At 35.9% G+C, this 20,193-nt stretch overlaps 1 protein-coding gene across 3 annotated transcripts in view; it reads right to left on the bottom strand.

The window, feature by feature from the left end:
* Nucleotides 1-20,193, bottom strand: part of CRPPA (CDP-L-ribitol pyrophosphorylase A) — a 291,157-nt gene that overhangs the window by 169,264 nt on the left and 101,700 nt on the right. The window contains exon 6 of one of the 3 annotated variants that reach the window (XM_055137285.1): nt 5,010-5,107. The exons of the other annotated variants lie outside the window; for them this stretch is intronic. Coding sequence (XP_054993260.1) covers nt 5,010-5,107 — 98 coding nt within the window. The remainder of the gene's footprint in view (nt 1-5,009; nt 5,108-20,193) is intronic. 3 annotated transcript variants of the gene reach the window in all.

The raw sequence follows: 20,193 nt of genomic DNA, 5'->3' as shown, positions 1-20,193 counted from the left end.
GACCCATAAATCTCGAAAGATATCAAAAGATGCAGTTAGGGCCTGTAGCACAGAGGTAGGTGGGAACCCATGACTGAGAACCCCAGGCTCACCTGGATCAGAACTTGGCCTCCTCTTCCCAGCTTTAATAAACTAAAGCTCTGAGAATAGAGACCCACAGAATGCCCTGACCCCGCACCAGGTTGTCTTCACCAGGACACCTTGGAGGGGAGCAGATTGAGTTTCTTTTCCTGCCCCAAGCAGAACCCTGGCAAACAAAATCCTCTAGAACCCAAGTGCCCCCATCCCCAAGGCCACTCTCCACATGCTCGGACGAGCCTCATCCAAGAGGACACAAGCCTGACCCAAAACGGGATGAACCTCACCAGAGAGCAGACTGGCAGGAAAACCCAGATATGCAGGAACTCGTGAATGAGATGTCCAAGTTTACTTGGGTAGGGACTGAGCCTCCTCCCCTAAGATCCCCAGTTTTCCAGTAGCTCGGCAGTCACACCCACAAACTGCCTTCAGTGCCAGTAATCTAATCAATGGCCAAGACCCAGAGACTATAAACTAAAGCTCCCAGAAGAGGTGCCATAGAATGTCCTGACCCCATGCCAGGCTGTCTTCACCGGGGCACCTCGGAGGGGGACAGGTTGAGTTTCCCTCCCTGCCCCAAGCAGAACCCCAGCAGCCGAAAGCCTCCAGAACCCAGCTACTGCCATATACAAAGCCACTCTCCTCATGCTCAGATGAGCCTCACCCAAGACAGGATGAACGTCACCAGAGAGCAGACAGGCAGGAAAACCCAGACATGTGGGAACCTGTGACTGAGATCTCCAAGCCCGCTTGAATGGGGACTGGGCCTCCTCCCACCAGGTCCCCAGTTTTCCAGTAGCTTGGTAGTCACACCCACAAACTGCCCCCTGGCACCATGTAATCTCATCAATGGCCAAGACCCAGAGACTATAAACTAAAGCTCTTGGAAGAGAACAACACAGAATTTCCTGGACATTATATTTTATCCATAACAAGCAATACAAAACAAAACATATAACATTGCCTTTTCAGCAGGTTTGAGTGGTGGTGAGATTGGTGTCAAAATATCGAATGTAACCAAAGTAGAGAGAGTATAGGGAAAATTGTCTGACACACAGGCAGGGGAAGGGTTGGAATGGGGAGGCGGGGGAGGAGAGGGAGTTGGTGGAGAATACTGGGGATTTTGGTAGTGGAAAGTGTGCACTGGTGAAGGGATGGGTGTTTGATGATTATGTGACCGAAGTTCAAACATGAAAGCTTTGTAGCTGTATCTCATGGTGAATCAAAAAGAGTGGGGTAAATAATAATAAAATAATAAAATAAAGTTAACATTCAGAATAGAATGAAAAAATAGTAACGTGGAGTTCATGCCCAATTCAATCAGCTTAATCAATGGCTGAATAAATCGCAGTACTCCTACATTATTTTTTAAAAAAATTTGAGAAACAGACTAAAATTGATAAAAAATTGAATATCATTGGTACATTAATTAAAATAAATCAGAAACAGAAAAATGAAGAAATTTTTATAAGAATTGTAGCACTGTAGCACTGTCATCCCATTGTTCATCAATTTGCTCAAGTAGGCACCAGTAACGTCTGTCTCCATTGTGAGACTTGTTACTGTTTTTAGCATATCAAATACACTACAGGTAGCTTGCCAGGCTCTGCCATGTGGGCAATATACTCTCAGTAGCTTGCCGGTCTCTCAGAGAGGGATGGAGGAATCGAACCTGGCTCAGCCGCATGCAAGGCAAATGCCCTACCCGCTATGCTATACTCATATATAAGCAATTAGTGTGGATATTATAGCGTGTGGTTATTAGGAGAAAAGAATAAGGGAGTCCATAATAATATTCTTTCTTTTTAAAAAAAATATCCTTTCTTTTTTGGTATATAATTAGAAACTTTTTAAATCCAAAGTAACAAGATGTGGAAGGAATGGAAAACAAAAAAAATATATGAGGGAAGATTCTTCAAACCTAGGAAACCAGTTAGGAAGCTATAAATCATGTGGTCAGATAATTATCCACTTCTTTAGTAGGTTATTTCTTCTAAAACTCAGTTCATAGTAAGTTTCATCAAATTATATAATGGCTTACCTATAGAATTGTGAGTGATAGCACAGTGGGTAGGGTGTTTGCTTTCATGTGGCAGACCCGGGTTTGATTCCTCCGCCCCTCTCGGAGAGCCCAGCATACTACCGACAGTCTCTTGCCCACACAGCAGAGCCTGGCAAGCTACCCGTGGTGTATTTGATATGCCAAAAACAGTAACAACAAGTCTCACAATGGAAACATTACTGATGCCCGCTTGAGCAAATTGATGAGCAACGGGATGACAGTGATACAGTGATAGAATTGTGCTATGGACTGATGGACACAATCTAAATAAATTAGCCAGCAAGTCTTCTCTCTCTGTTGGTTACTAAAATTTGCTAGGCTGATTTATTTGGCTACAGCTGCATTTAAATATTAATACAGATTACCTTCATTCCTATGGGAGCATGCCTTCAGGTTGTTTAGGGCAGTTAGCGTCTCTTGTCTGTGGTTGATTCCCAAACTATTCAAATGATTGTGATCACCTTTGATGTCTGTATATTAAGAACTAGTTTACATACAAAACAGATTGTGTCTCTACTTTATTAAGAAATTTTAGTTCTAATAGATGATTCTAGTGATAAAAGTTTAGGTACCATCAGGTAAATATCTGCTATTCAGAGAAAAAACTAAGGCCAATATGCACATGAAAAGGTATCCGTTGTCATCTCATTATTAGAGCAATGCAAATCAAAGCAACAATAAGATATCACTTCACATCTGTGAGAATAACTACAATCCAAAAGACAGTAAGTTTTGGATCTGGAGACAAGGAAAACTTTGTACATTTGATTGAAATATAAGCTAGTGTAGTCATTATGGAAAGCAACATAAAGATTTCTCAACAAGTTAAAAATATAAAACAATGGGGCCAGAGAGAGAGTACAGCAGGTAGGGCACTTGCTTCATACATGGCTAGCCCAAGGTCAATTTTCTGGCATCCCATATAGTCCCCCAACACAATCAGGAGTGATTCCTGAGTGCAGAGCCAGGAGTAAGCCCTGAGCATGACCAGGTTATTTCCCAGAGAAATTTCCCAGGAAGGGAGCGAAGAAATGAGGAAGGGGGGAGGGAAAGAAAGAAAGAGAAAGAGAAAAAGAAAGAAAGAAAGAAAGAAAGAAAGAAAGAAAGAAAGAAAGAAAGAAAGAAAGAAAGAAAGAAAGAAAGAAAGAAAGAAAGAAAGAAAGAAAGAAAGAAAGAAAGAAAGAGAGTAAAAAGAGAGAAAGAGAGAGAGAAAGAGAGGAAGAAAGAGAGAAAGAAAGAGAGGAAGAAAGAGAGAAAGAAAAAGAGAAAGGAGAGAAAGAAAAAGAGAAAGAAAGAGAGGAAGAAAGAGAGACAGAAAGAGAGAGAGAGAAAGAAAGAGAGAAAGAGAGAAAGAAAGAGAGAAAGAAAAAGAGAAAGAAAGAGAGGAAGAAAGAGAGACAGAAAGAGAGAGAGACAGAAAGAGAGAGAGAAAGAAAGAAAGAAAGAAAGAAAGAAAGAAAGAAAGAAAGAAAGAAAGAAAGAAAGAAAGAAAGAAAGAAAGAAAGAAAGAAAGAAAGAAAGAAAGAGAGAAAGAAAGAGAGAAAGAACAAAGATCAGTTATCCCACTGCTGAGTAACCACAAAAGACCAAACCATGAATTCAAAAAGATACATGCACCCTGAAGTTTACTTAAAATGGCATAAAATGTTGGTTATAAGCACATTGACAGCTGTATTATGTTAATGGAAACAAAAATTCATTAGATTTAAGAAAGTCACTGACAAACAATACTTATTAACAAAGTTGCCATAAACATAAACAATGGAAGTACTTAGTCCTAAAAGTTGTTCATATAGACTTCCTCATACATATTACAACTTGTCTCATTTCCTGTGTTCTAGTATCACTGGATTTAAGTACAAAGTTAATCTCAAAAAAAAATAAAGGCAGGGGGCTGGAGCAATAGTACAGCAGGTAGGGCGTTTGCCTTGCACGCAGCCAACCCGGGTTCGATTGCCAGCATCCCATATGGTCCCCTGAGCACTACCAGGAGTAATTCCTGAGTGCAGAGCCAAGAGTAACTCCTGTGCATCACTGGGTGTGACTCGAAAAGCAAAAAAAAATTAAAAATAAAGATTGATGCAATGCAGAAAAGTCAGCTGTACTCCTTTTCTCATTGCAGCACTATTCACAGTAGCCAGAATATGGCAACAATCCAAGTGCTTGAGAACAGGTGAATGAATAAAAAAAGTATGGTACACACAATGAAACACTATGCAGCTGTTAGGAAAAAAGAAGAAGTCAGGAAGCTTGCTTATATGTGGAAGGATGTGGAGAGTATCATGCTGAGTGAGATCAGTCAGAGGAAGAGGCACAAATATAGAATAATAGCACTTATTTGTGAGAGATATGTGTGTATATACATATACACACACACATTTTTTAAAAAAACATAGTTTGTGAATAACACCCAAAGACATACAAACAAGGCCAGGACGACAGGTCCACGGTAGGAAGCTTGCCACAAAGGGAGAGGGAGACCACTGTGAAAATTATAGTTGGAAATAACCACTCTTTAAAACACTGAGTGCTGAGAGGAGGTAAGGTGAATGTATAATAGTATTGCAAACCACAGTACCTAAAAGGAGACAGAGAGACAGAGAGAAAGAGACAGAGAGAGAGAGAGAGAGAGAGAGAGAGAGAGAGAGAGAGAGAGAGAGATATGTGTCTGCCATAGAGGCAGGCTGGGAATGGGAGGGAAACTGAGGACTTTGGTGGTGGGAAATACTCACTGGTGAAGGGATGGGTATTAGAACATTGTATGACTGAAAATCATAAGCAACTTTGTAACTACATCTTGCAGTGATTCAATTAAGTTATTAAAATTTAAAATAATGTGTCAAAGATTACAAATTCTACCTTTACTTACATTTAGTTCATTTTTCAGCATTTTTTCAAAGAGACCAACAATATATTCTTCATTTTCATTTGTGCCCATAAGTATGCAAATTTGTTGTGAAATTCTTTCTGAGATAAAAAAAAAGAAAAATAATACATTTTAAACAGATGTGGAATAAAGCCCTAAAACTCTGAAATCTATGCGGATCTTCCCTAACTCTCAAATAAAAATAAGGTTTTGGCTTCTAAGTGGAGCAACTTAAGACAACTCATTGAGATGCCCTCATGCTCGTTATTAGCAGAGACAAAAAATTATAGATCGGAGTCTTGGTGTGTGGGCAACCAGGACTTGTGTAGGCAGAAAAAAAAAGTAAAATATTTTCTTGATATATTTGAAAGGAAGCAATTGAAAATAATCATTATTGTCTCACTAATTTAATTCTCCCATGTTTCTAATGAGTATCCTAGAATCCCCTTGAATTCCTTCTCCCAGCAATAACCCCTCTCTTTTTGGGGTCACACCCAGTTGTGCTCAGGGCTACTTCTTGCTCAGTGAATGGAGACTGAGTGGCAACCAGAAATTGAGCTCTGGCTTCTGGCATGAAAAACACATACAGTTATCCTTTGCACTATCTTCCTGAGCCCCAACCTAAGAATTTTCATTTCACCTATATCATATAGGAAATACAGTTTTAGGCTTAGGAAGCCACGATTTGGACTTACAAGATTTCAGAATTGTAAATAATTTCTATATTTATCTATGGTCCTCTTTTTATGGCATCCTGAGCTGGCAAAGTTGTTCATAATATCTCAATTCACTATATGCAGGATAATAGTTGATACACATTTTCCACTTACAATAAAATTGCTTAAACCTTCCAGATGTTTCATGATCACGCTTATAAGGTTTTAGCAATACTTTAACATTTTTAAAGGAAGGTGTTCTTGATTCTCTTATATTTTTGTTTTCTAGTATGTGAACTTCTATGATTTTCTTCTACAATTTTTATGTTTAGTTTGCTGTTCATTCCAAATTTCTTGGAAAAACTGCTTAGTTTTCACTTTCTACCTTTTTATTTCAATATTTACATTTATAGCTCTAAATTTTCCTCCATTAACAATTTTCTCTGAACTTCAAATTTTTTGTTATTTCATTCAATTTAAAATTATTTCATTTTTACTTTAAAATATTGTATTCATTACTCAATTTAAACATTTTCTTATTCCCTTTGTAACTTGTCATGTGACCTATGGATCAAAAGAAATTTTATTACTGTTACCAGTTTCATATAGGTGCACAATAAATTACCATAATTTAACAGCTTAAAACATCACCTACAGATTAGCTCACAATAATTTTTAATTAATACATATCCATGCAGGCTTGCTCTTCAAGATCATATTCTCCCTTGAACACATATCTTGCTAATTCGTCTCTATTCATCTCTGTTTTTTTGCTTGCTTATTTCCACTCTGGAGAACTCTGTGCTCTCTCTCGCACAGATTTTCCCATTTACTCTCCTCTCACACCCTTCTAAGAAAGTCCCATACAATAAACACTGTGTTGCTTCAGGGTTGGACTGATAGAATGGTGGGTAGGGCATTTGTCTTGCATTTAGCCGACCCAGGTTCGATATCCAGCATCCCATATTGTCCCTGAGCACCACCAGAAGTAATTCCTGAGTGAAAAGCCAGGAGTAACCCCTGTGTATCGCCGGCTGTGACCCAAAAAGCCAAAAACACACAAACAAACAAAAAAACTACTTTGCTTCACTAAAATGAAAAAAAAAAAAAAGTTAATGTCCATACAAAACCAAGCTAACAAAGACTCCTTATTAGAGAACTTGGAAGATAGTAAGTTTACTGAAATATACATGTTGAGCTACTAATTTTCCCCTTAATATTTCTAGTGGGTAACTATAAAAACCCAAACCCAACTACCCCCAACCTTATCTTCATGATACACTATAAGTTACAATTCAAGGATTTGATCATCGTCCCGTTGATTGTTTCTGAAGCGGTCTCAGTAACATCTCCATTCGTCCTAGCCCTGAGACTTTAGAAGCCTTTCCTTACTTGTCCTTCCCAACGATGCTGCACTGGAGGCTCTTTCAGGGTCAGGGAAATGAGACCCAGCATTTGATCTGACATATGAATATGCCACGAGGAGTTTTCGAGGCTCTCCCATGTGGGCAGGAAACTCTCAGTAGCCTGCTGGTTCTTTCAGAGGGAGAAGTAGGCTATAAGATGTCAAGCAGAGCTCCCGTGGCCCAAGCCCTCCGGAACCCAGCCACAGCCATGCTCAAGGCCCCTCACACATTCAGACAAGCCTCACACATGAAGGTACCAGCAGAGGAACCCAGGTGTTGTGGGGACCCCGGGCTGAGACCTCCAAGTCTACTCAGATTAAGACTGGGCCTCTTACACCCAAGGAATGCCCCCCCCCCCCGCTGCCCCCCAGCCCCCTGTAATCCCATCAATGGCCAACATCCAGAGAATTAAAAGCAAGCTCCCGGAACCTCTCGGCCGAAAAGCAGTCAATTCAAGCATTTGGGAGGGGCTAATATCACTGTTTCACTGCCATTGCTCATCGATTTGCTCAAGTGGGCACCTGTAACGTCTCCATTGTGAGACTTGTTGCAGTTTTTGGCATATGAATACACCACGGGTACCTTGTCAGGCTCTGCAGTATGGGCGGGATACTCTTAGTAGCTTGCTGGGCTCTCTGAGAGGGACGGAGGAATCTAACTTAGGTCAGCTGCGTGCAAGGCAAACACCCTACCCGCTGTGCTATGGCTCCAGCCCAGGGGCTAATATAAACAAGACAATAAAAACAATATTAAAAATTGAATATTCATCAGTGACAGATATGAGATACTTTTTAGACACCCTCTATTAAGGTAGATATATTTTTTAATTTTACAAAAATTCAATTTGATATTGGAAATAATTGTAAAATGATATATTTATATGTTAACAATACTTCACTTATGATACTCCACAATGGCTTCCATGCTCCTGGCTGGACTCCACTACCTGGGACAAGCCTCATCTAGAAATTAATTGAAAAACTCAGGTATGCAGGTTTGGTGACTGAAATCTCCAGGCTTTCAAGGAGTTGGGGGTGGACTATGTCCGCCTATCTCCTCATACTTTCAGAAGCCCCAGCCATCAATCACATATGCCCCCAAAGCACCACCCAATTAAAAATTTAACTCCAACTGTATTGCCCAGTTAAAAACTTTGGGCTTCCTAGAATGTGGAGTCACATTCACGCTCATGCAACATCCCAAACTCTACAATATTGACAAATCAGGAGTAGCACACCAGATTGGATGGGATGTAATGCAGAAGGCAACCAATCTTAATTAACAAAATACAAACACAGAAGGCTTAACCTGTAGAAACATTTTAGTAATCTCTTATGCAAGGGCTTAATGCCTCTATGGTGAGATACAACAATCTTCACTAACTTTCTCTTAAGAAAACATTTTTTGACCATTCCATTAAAAAATTTTTTATAACAAGCAATATAAACTATTGCTTGTTATAAAAAATTATAACATAATTTTTTAATTTATAATAAACTATTGAGTTAATTATAAAATAAACTATTGAGGACCTGCTGTGGGGGCTCGCTTAAGAGGTAGTGTTGGGAAAACTGGAAATAATGGCGATGGGAAGGTGCAATAGTGGTGGTATTGGTGTTGGAATATTGAATATCTGTAACAAATAACCATGAACAACTTTATAAACCACAGTGTTTATATATAGTGTAAGGGGAATATAAAATTTAAAAATATACTTCACCAATGAAATGTTGAGTTACTAAAACTCAGTTTCTACTTATAAATAAAATACCTCTAATGGATTTACAATACATCTAAAAGAAAGGTAGATGGCTTTGAAATAATAAAAGACCCAGCATCCACAGATTTTTAATGAGATTAAATAAGTTGAACACACAAATTTTGTAGTGTACTCTGTACAAGGCAATTCAAAAAAGTGTTGACAGAATAGACATTGTTACTATTGTGCTCATACACATTTATTAAGAGTCTGGCCCTTTGTCTACTAAAACACAAATTCTAACTTCAAACAGTCCTTTGTAAAAATCTTAATATTTCAGAGTTTTGCCAACAATTCATAGCAACTTTTTCCAACTGTGTCCGTTTAGTTTATAAAGTTTCACCAAATAAATTGTAGTTATATATAATAATGAAAAAATAACCTGGATAACTTTATTCCTTAAAACTGAGATGGATACTTTCTTCTCCATATCTTGGTTTTGTTCACTAGATTTAGTCTAAAGCAACTATGTGACTTTTATTAGTTCCAGAGTAATGCGATGAAAATCTTAAATGGAAATTTTCATGTTCTTAAGATCATCATCAAAATAAATACAGCAGTGATTATACTAGTTCCATGCAGCTGGAAGGACAAAATGAGAAATGATGTAGAGAGAGGAGCAAGGCTTAGATAAATTGAACTTTTCCATTTTTATAGTTATTACACTATCTCCTACTTAAAAAGAGGGAGGAATAAAAAAGAATATATTTAAACTTCATTTATTCATGGAGCCCTAAGCATTTTGTAAACATAATATCATTAACCTTGATTATTTCTTATATCAAATAAAATATTTAATATTTTCCTGAGGTTAATAATGAAATCAAGACAAAAATAGGCATCTTAATCAACTATCCCATTAAAAAAGCATCTCTTAGAAAACTTTAAAGGTTCAAGTAAAATGAATGATAGCAAAGGGTAGTGCCATAAAATCATTTTACTTCTCAGAGTCACAATAACTCTAAGAGAAGAGCCTCATATTATTCTCTCCACCAAAAATGATAAATTATGGGAAGAATGGACTTAAATTTAAATCATACCTCACCCATTAGTATTAGTCATACTTCCTACACTAATCTATGTTTAAGTATTTTTTTTTTTAATTTTCTTGGGGCTGGAGTGATAGCACAGTAGGTTGACGCTTCCTTGTAAGCAGCCATCTGGTCCAGCGAGCACCCCATATGGTCCTTCGAGCCAGGTCACGAGCAACTGCTGTGTGCAGTCAGGGGAAAATCCTAACTTCTGCATGGTGTGGCCCCCAAACAAAACAAAACAAAATATTTCTTAAAAGGACACCTATGGCATGTGAAATAAATTTATATTTCAACTAGTCTGGTAGATTTCCTTCAAATAAAAATTATTTAATGTGTACTTTGATCTAAATCGACTCTTCATTGATATGTGTCAATGTGATTGAGAGAGAAAATTCAAAGTAGAACATGACTTGATGTCTCTACAGGTTAAAATTAAAAGCTATTAATATTCAGTTAGAAGCCCAAATTTTGAAAACATCTCAAAAAATCTTTCTAACTGATCAATACAAGTTTGTACAAATATTTAGCAATAATTGCTAAAAATAGAAAAAAGGGAAACCTGATTTTACTTTACTGGCTACAATGATTAACCATATAAGTTAACTTGGCTAGAACACGAATATCCATATATTAGACCAAACACCTTGATGTTTCTGTCAGGGTTTTTGGGTTTTTTTTTGGCGAGATTAACATTTAAATTGGTAAATGAAATGGGTTGCCTCACCTGATACAAACCTTTTGCAATAAATTAATTTAAATGTTTTGTCCACAACCCGGGTTCGATTCCTCTGTCCCTCTCGGAGAGCCTGGTAAGCTTCCGAGAATATTCCGCCCACATGGCAGAGCCTGGCAAGCTCCCCGTGGCACATTTGATATGCCAAAAACAGTAACAACAAACCTCACAGTGGAGATGTTACTGGTGCCCTCTCGAGCAAATCGATGAACAACGGGACAACAGTGCTACAGTGAAGTCCACAGTCAAAGTCCAATGAAAACCCTTAGAATCTGACTATAGGGAGAGAAAGTAGAGAGGGTGTAGGGGCTCAGTGAATGGGGCATAAGAAAAATTTGTGTTTAATAAACTACCACACTGTTTTTATTATGATAGCTTTATCGTATATTTTACAGACTTATGGAAGAGAACTGAGAGAACAGACAGATAGAACTTCATATATGGACTACAACAAAAAATGAAAATGCCTATACTGAGAAATTGTATCTAGAACAAAAATATGTGTTTAATGTATAGCTGACAAAGAATTTTGTTTGGAATCTGAAAGAGATTTTTGTGTCTATAAAGAGAAAATAAAGCAATTTTATGTTAAAATGAACAGGTAATGAAAAATATTAAACAAGAAAATTGTCCAGTACACTGAAAAATGTCATTCAGCTGGCATTAATTAATAAAAAAAACTGAAATTATAAAGAAAAGAAAAATTTGTGGTGGGTGAGGTGTGTAATACATTTTTTAAAGATATGAAAATGTAATTCCAAAACATGCCATTTTAAATGAGTCTGAAAAGTTCTCTACAGGACTGAGCTTATTAAGGTACAGGGTTTAGGGTAACTTAGGGAGGGGGACACTCTGGTAGGAGTTGGGATATTACAAGCATGAAACCCTTTTATTAACAGGACTATAAATCACAAAAATGTAAAAGAAGAACTAAATATACATTTAATTCTTCTGTGTATATGTATATATAAAATCATTGTGCCAAAAATTTAAATTATGTATAATAGTCTTACATAGCAGCATTACCTAATTTTAAAAAATTATTCTGTTCCTATCTTTTCTTTTCACTTTAGAAATGAATTCCATCCTAATAAAAAGTTTTAATGAATGTTATGTATAATATATGTTTTTCATATTTGTTTAGGTTTAAGCTACCTATATTATCATATTGGAAGAGAACTGTATTAAAAAGTATATAATTAAGTCATGATTTGCTATCCATTCTAAAATTCTTACAACAATAGTGCTGAAACTGTTTGCATTTAATATAATTAACCTGTTTGGATTTTGTTCAATTTTAAATGTTGTTTTCTTCTGTTTCATGTGCCTGTTTCAGTACCCCTTCCTTCTTTTGACATAAATTTTTAATATTCGATTTAAATTATCTCATATCTGACTGCAACTCTTTATATAGGTTCATGTACTTAAGTGGTTGCTCCAGGCATCTCAATATACATATTTAATGTTTTAAACTCTACATAGAATGAAACGTTTTACTACAGAGAGTTTAATTTAAATGTAATCATGATAAAGTTTTATTTATCCTGGTGCCTTTATATTTTAATTTTTTTACAATATTGTAGCTATCTCATAGAAAATCTCATCGGAAAATGTTATCTTTGCTTTTAAACTATAGTTTTAGGAAAAGAATTTTGAGTGCACTTAATGATTTTGTTGCTTCTATTTAACACTTGATGTTGCAAGACTCCTTTTTGTCTAAAGTGTTTTCTTAAAATAGTACCCTAAAAGTACATCTGATGGCAACAAGTTATCTTTTATTATCTTTTGTTTTCCTTCAGTCTGAGATTATCTTGTTTTAGCACCTTAAAAATACTATTCTGCTTTCTTCTAGTCTCTGCAGTTACTGGAAAGAAATATAGTTGACTGAAATTATTGCTTTTCTATAAGCAATGTATTAGTTTTTCATGGCTAGTTTTAATATTTTTAATTTTATCTTTAATTTCAACAGTATGATATAAGTTATCTAGGTTTAGATTTATTTGGGATTAAATTGGCAGTACTTGAGCTTCCAACAAGACATTTGTAGGTTCCTAGAAGACATTTTTAGGCTCACCTCTTTTACCAAACTTGGGAAATATTTTGTCCATAAACTATCAAAGTTTGTTTAATTCTATATTTTCTGTACACTTTCCAGGATTTATATTATCTCTAACTTTCCTGGAAATGCTGAGCACTAATCATTTTTCCACAAATATCTTTTCACTCTATAGTTCAAATTAATTATTTCCAATGACCCATAATTTTATTGACACTTAATCTGCCATCTTCATTCTGTTACTTAGTCCATTCGCTAAGTTGTAGTTATTATTTGAGGGTATATTATATTTTTATTAGAAATTTTCCATTTGTCCTTTATGTATTTGTTGAGAGTTTCTTGGTTTCATTTCAAGCATACTGTTCTTTACTTGTGGTATTACTTTCATAAGAAAATTTTCACTATCAAAGTATTAAAGTATTTTAAAGTGCTTTTCAAATAATTATTACACCTCTGTTCTATCAGCATGATATATATTAATTGTCCTTTCTCGTGTAACTTTGGATTTTTCCTGCTCTCTTAAATGCAAAATAATCTGGATTTTCCTTTGAGTATTTGAGTAACAGCATTACCACAAGTTCTCCTCTACATTGCTTCCTATATGTATCCACTTTAAGTACTTACAGTAAACCTAGGAACTTTACTCCCACTTTTCCTTACATTTCTTACAACTATACCTATATACACTATTAAACAAAAAAACAGAGGTACAGAAAGAGTGTTCGCCTAATCTCTTGAAATGATAGCAATTCCAAACAAAGAATGTCCTCTTCTTTCATAGTTTTAGGTTTTATGTGTTCTATTTCTGTGATTATCAGTGTTACTTCTGATAGACTGCTTGAGAATAGAAGTGGGAGGGAGAAATGGAAAAGAGGGAGACTGGGATCACTCTCTAAAAACTAGGGGATTCCTTTCTACTTCTCTAGCTAGGCTCTACTTTGGAGTCTGGGTCCAGAGAAACCCAAGTCAGAATACAGCAAGGAAGCAGACTGTCAAAATTCACCGCCTATTATGTAGAACATCAAAGCAAGTGTTATTAGCTGACCCACCATAATATTACTTCAAATTCCCACATAATCTATTCCATATATTCTGCTCAGGTTGTGGTAAAAATAAAATGTTCTTGTTTAATCTTATCCAGAAATGGAATCATACATATGGCTTTTTATATATGTGTAACAAAAATGTATGCATCAATTTTGCAAAGCTTATTTAACAAACATTTTAAAAGCTAAATGAAAATAAGATATAACTTTGTAGCTTAGTTGACAGTTTTTCTTTTCAGTTGTATAAAAAACAATGCTGCTTATTCTTAGTTGAAATGAAAGATCTATGACATGCTTCCCTAATCACACTCTATGACCACATTGTGGTTGATATAATGCTTATCTAACAAAACAACACTGTTCACTTTGTACCAAAGTAGTGGGAAACATGCAAGTTACTGAATTTCAAAATTAAAGTCAGACTATCTGGCATTTGTAAACATATTAATCAAGTTTAATGGTACACTGTCCCTCATGCGCATACTTACATTAATTATATCCTGCACAGAACCCTAAATCAGACACTGAGAGACTCAGAATTAACATAAAAGTCTCATCTAGTTCACTGGTCTTCAATGTACTAGAGGAATAATACTTTTAAATATTTTCAAATGCCAAGCCAACGGGGCTGGAGTGATAGCACAGTGGTAGGGCATTCACCTTTCACGCGGCCAACCTGTGTTTGATTCCTCCGCCCCTCTTGGAGAGCCCTGCAAGCTACCCGTGGTGTATTTGATATGCCAAAAACAGTAACAATAAGTCTCACAATGAGAGGCATTACTGGTGCCTGCTCAAACAAATCAATGAGCAACAGGATGACAGTGGCAATGACAGTGACAGTCAAGCCAAGGAAGCATTCATTGAAGCACATAAGGACGTATGTAGAGGGGACATCTTCTCAGAAGTTTCTAGTGCAGGACCATTCAATGTTAAATCTACAGACTATAAGCTTTGAGTAGAGGAAGAGAAGACAAGGTGGTTCATCCAAAGAGAACACATTCCTCTCTGTCTCTGCTTATTTCTTGGATCAAGGAGTTGTTAGTGGCAGAGAGAAAAACATCATCAAAATTCCAACCACTTTCCAAAATGGGTGAATCACGATGTCTTAGATGTCCAAGTTTGGAATGGATCAGTTTTATCTGTCAGACTTTGAGTTTTATGCACTATGAGTTACAATGTGAAATTTTGTATTAAAAATTAAATTTTATTTACATTCATACTCTTATTTTATTTTTTATAATTGATTTTTGGGCCACACCTGGCTGTGCTCAGTGCTTACTCCTAAACTCTCTGCTCAGGAATCACTACTGGCAGGCTCAGGGAACCACGTGGGTATCAGGGGTAGAACCTAGATCAGCAGCATACAAGATAAGCATCTCACTCGCTACACTATCTCTCTGGCTTCCACATACGGTATCATCTTTTAAAAGATATTCTTATTTTTCTTGAATGGTGGATATCTGCGGGCAGAGTCTCTTGCCCGCACACCTGGCTGTCTTCCCCGGGGCCTTACGGAGGGGATGGGTTCTAGCTTCCCTCCCTGCCCCAAGCAGAGCTCCTGGCGCCCGAAGACTACCAGAACCTAGCCACAGCCATGCTCAAGGCCCCTCTCCACACGTTCGGATGGGCCTCACACATGAAGGTACCGGCAGAGGAACCCAGGTGTGTGCAATCCCATCAACGGCCAACATCCAGAGACTTAAAAGCAAGCTCTCAGAAGCGAACCTACTTTTCCCTCTGGGAGAAACTCGCAAGCTACTGAGAGCTTCCTGCCCACATGGGACAGCCTTGCAAGCTTCCCATAGTGTATCTATATGCCAAAGCCAGTAACCAGCTGAATCTCATTCCCCTGACCCTGAAGCCCTTAGAGACTCCTAAAATCTTAGGGATAGGACAAATGTAGAGGTTACTGAAACCGCTCGAGCCACTCGACGATCAACGGGATTTCATGATTTCGTGTGGTGGATATCTGAAAATGCATAAAATATAGTTCTTCCTTAAAAAATAAAAAATAAAAATATTGGCCAGAGAGATAGTGAAGTGGGTAAGACATTTGCCTAGGACAAGACCAAACCAGATTCAAGTTGAGCACCTCACATAGTACTCCAACCCCCACCAGCAGTGATCCCTGTGTATAAAGCCAGGAGTAAGCCCTAAATATCACTTAGTGTAGACTAAAATACAAAAACAAAGAAACAAAAAACAATCTCCAAAACTAGAAAATAGATGCAATTTTCAGTCTTTCATTTTAATTCATAAAACAGTAATATATGAAGACCTTAATATGCATATCCTCATTTTCCCCTTATGGCAGTTCCAATAACAAATTAATGAGGTGCAAAATATATATATACATATGCCTCTTTTTATTAATCATTACTAGGGACCCATGAGTGCCCATGTGGCACTAGACTTCTACAATAAATTTTCAATTGCAATAGAGGAAAGAAAGCTAAGACTAGTTTAGTTCCAAAATTGAGTGACAAAAGAAAAAAAAGTCAAGCTACTATGCAAACAATTTGAACTATCCCAATATTCTCTTCTCCATGAGACAAACGATTATATAAAATTAAACATTTAAAATAAAAAAGCATAAGTCAGCCTTTTCAAAAACACCCAACACTACATAGATTTTGCTATATACTCTCATTCTCTCATTGTCCTCTATAGTGATCTCTTGCATCAAATTTACAGTATTCTTAGGTAAATAAAGAACAACTTCAAAATCAAAATCTGTAATTTCTAAAAGATGTTCCAAGCTTTAATTTACCTGAAGACAACTATTCCCCATTGTCCTGCTGCTAACATCCAAATTCTTGACTAGTACAAGATCAAACCAGATTCATTTGAACACCTTATATGGTACTCCATATGAAGAGTACATTCTATCTTACATTCTATTTACTGTCTGTCAAATGAAAAATGTTAAAGGGCCACTAAGCCAATCATTACTCGTGAGTCCCGAAATTTCTATCTCAATTCACTTATGGGAAGGAAAATCACTAAGATTTTAACATATCAAAAGGTGTAACTACAGATCATGAGAGGAGAGGCATAAGTAAAAGAAAGGAAAATCAGCAGAGAAGTCAAGGATAGGACAAATGGTCAGCAGGGACAGGCCACAGAGACTTGCAGGAATAGTGTAGACATTCATGTGACAAGGTCAAAGTGGCCATCAGAGGAACTAGCTCTATTGTTGACTGTACATGTTTCAACTGGACGGCAATTGTACATAGGCAGAATTTTTTGAAAAGATGTTTTATATCAGATCTTAACCACATTTTTAAATGAGTCACTGAATGCAGGATGAAGTTTCCTACCTTACAACCAAAAGCAAGGAGCAGACAAGCGGAATCATGTCCCCTGTACACGATTTTACGTGTAGGCACATTACTGTTTTCCAAGCAAATGGTGCAATGCTTTTTTTTTTCCTTTTCAAAGTGTATGTTCTCTCTTAGTAAGAAAAGAATTAATTTGAAGGAAATGAAATTTTTAAAGCTAGTGACTCAACAGGATAAGTTGCAAAATATATTGTATTACTGCTTTGCACAGAAACATCATGTGCTGAGTTTCTGTTGTATTGGTTTTTCTTCCACCTACCTGACAATTTACTGGTTGTTTTTCATATGTTATCAAATCTTATTTAGCCAGCTGCTTTAATATCTCACTGTGACCCTTGGAATTTTGAACATAAGCGGTTCATTGAACTACTATTTAACTAATGGCAAATTAAGGAAACAATAAAATTAAACAAGAAAGTGGACCCTATTTTCTCTAATATTGATCCAAATATTTTAACTTTTCCATTTAATTTTTTAATAAATTCCAAGGAAACAAAACGGCTATTAAATCACATTGCAGCCTTCTTTTTCTTACTAATTAAAGTTTGACGCAAATGTTCTTACAGATCTGCGTAAGATACAGTAACTAATATTTTCAAAAGAGTAAAGAACAAAAAGTATATTATGTACAAAGGAGTTATGGTATTTATGTGAAAATTTGGAAAATGAAGTATCATAGTCAAAAGCCAGACACATCAAAAATTACAGTTTCTATGTAAATCTTAGCTGTCACTTCGTATTGTCCAAAATGCATGGTTAATAACATAAATGGCGCCATCACTGGATATTTAACAACAAAAACCTGATGAGGAAATACCACATATGCGAGAACACTGTCCAGTCACAGATGTAGAAAACCTGATTTAAAGTTTCTCGTTTTTTCAAATTGATTCAAAATATTTAAAAATATTTGTACCAAAGATGACTGATTTTAAATTGTGTTAAAAGATCACTAAAAAATTAAGGCATAATTTTCTTCATCTGCATAAAGCATATTAACACAATAAGTCTTCGTATTTCTCAATAACACTGAATCAATTTTATTCACATGTGATTTCATTTTATTCCTTTTATTCAGAGCCAATTTAAAAGTATATTCAGTAACTTTCAATGTATAAGCACAAAAGGATTCAATTGCTTTCCGACTAGTTAATTTTTAATTATATAAAACATACAGTACAGTCACATCAGAATTTATAACTAAGCCATTCATAAAGATGAAACATTGAAGTAAATTCACCTGTGTCAATGTTAAAGTCTACATTTTTAAGTCATATGAAATGTACTTCAAAACACTCAAAAATCAATCAATTTCCCTTAAAACAATATGCTTGAACACATAAAACACACATAACAACTAAGAAAAAACACTTCATATTAACATTGATATTAATTAATATCAATTAATATTAGTGAAAGTATATGCAAATAAAGTGATTCTGGCTATTTTTCTATTTTAAATATATAAACCATAATATTTTATGTAAAACATATTTTTATAAAAATCTAGTCTGGAGAAAAGTCACCATGAGTTTTTTAATAGTATGAGCTTACTCAGGAGTTTGTACCATCGTAGAGTAAAATACTAGTACTCTTTAATAAAAACATTAATTGAAAGGACTAGTAAAGATGCTAGAAGATAAGTTTAATATTTTATTCAGAAATTCTAAATATTTTATTTAGTAAATAGGGTTTTACTTTATAAAATTTTAGAATATTGATACTTTTGCCAAGATATGGTCAGCATATTAAATCAAGCGTGGGCTAAGACTGTTTGCATGGCTTATGTAAATCTAGATAAAGTATGTTACTGCTGGCATCTGTTACCACTTTAATAGTTTGGGTAGGTCTGAGCACGCAGAACAGGCTTGGGTGGGCTCAACCAGCTTGTGTGACAAAAGTACAATAAATACCTCTTTGTTAAGTGGCTGTTTACAAACTAATCATTCAATCTAGTGTCTAGTTGTGCCAATTAATTGCACTGCTCCTTACAAAGGTTTAAGTTTCACCATACTAGAAGCCTCAAAGGGTTAAATATCAAAGAACAATGACAAAATTTCAACTCTCTCTTGAGGAAAAAATAAAGTATAAAGAATGCTTCTTTTTACAATATTCTAACAGTAAAACTCTGTGATTCACTCTAAATTTTTCAATGCAGAAGACTGTGAAGGGTGCTGCAGCGATAGCACAGCGGGTAGGGTGTTTGCCTTACACATGGCCGACCCGGGTTCAATTCCCAGCATCCCATATGGTCCCCTGAGCACCTCCAGGAGTAATTCCTGACTGCAGAGCCAGGAGTAACCCCTGTGCATTACCAGGTGTGACCCAAAAACCAAAAAAAAAAAAAAAAGACTGTGAAAGACAAATATGAGAATACTGCTTTATAAATGTGTTTTCTATTATTGAATTCACTACAAATGGAAATTCATGTTACTATATTGACACTAAAATAGAGCAAGCTGAAAAATTAGAATTTTCTGACAATATAAACTCAGACAGATTTGAGAGTGCTATAAATCAAAATTTGAGAATTTCAGTCAAAAGTTAGTTACCTTTAAATCCCTCTACTAAAAACATGGATGAATATGTATGCTAACATAAACCGAAATATGCATGTTCTTCCAATGACCAATAAATCTGCTCTAACAAGAAAACATACCTATCAAAGAAATACTTTATGATTTTAAAAATAGCTAATAGGAAAATCGTATCAGAAATTAACTTGCTAATCAGAAATAACTGGTATTCGAGTACAAAAGAAGATGCCGGAGGGATAGCTTATAGAATATTAAGTATTCCTACAACAGGATGGAAAAAGAAGTTCTATTGTGGAAGAGGAAAAAGGTCTGACCTGATGATGAACATCAAACTACCAAAATCAAATTTTTAAAAGACTGAGTGGTAACTATCATTTTAAAATTATTTTCATAAATTTTAATTTTAATTTTCATAATCTCTTTGGGTATGGGATCTGCCCTTCTAATATTACAAATAATTTCATCACATTCTCTGAAAAGCCTGCTTATTATTGCACAGAAAGTTGATGTTTCAATCTCAAATATGATATTATGTTCATGACGCTAAGCTAGCCATGGCATATTCGATATGCCTAAAACAGTTAACAGCAAGTCTCACAATGAAGACGTTACTGGTGCC

Source organism: Sorex araneus, chromosome 1 (genome assembly GCF_027595985.1).
Source record: "Sorex araneus isolate mSorAra2 chromosome 1, mSorAra2.pri, whole genome shotgun sequence".
Classification (NCBI taxonomy): Eukaryota; Metazoa; Chordata; class Mammalia; order Eulipotyphla; family Soricidae; genus Sorex; species Sorex araneus.
The sequence above is the reverse complement of the archived record's forward strand: the minus strand, read 5'-3'. Positions and strand labels throughout refer to the sequence as shown.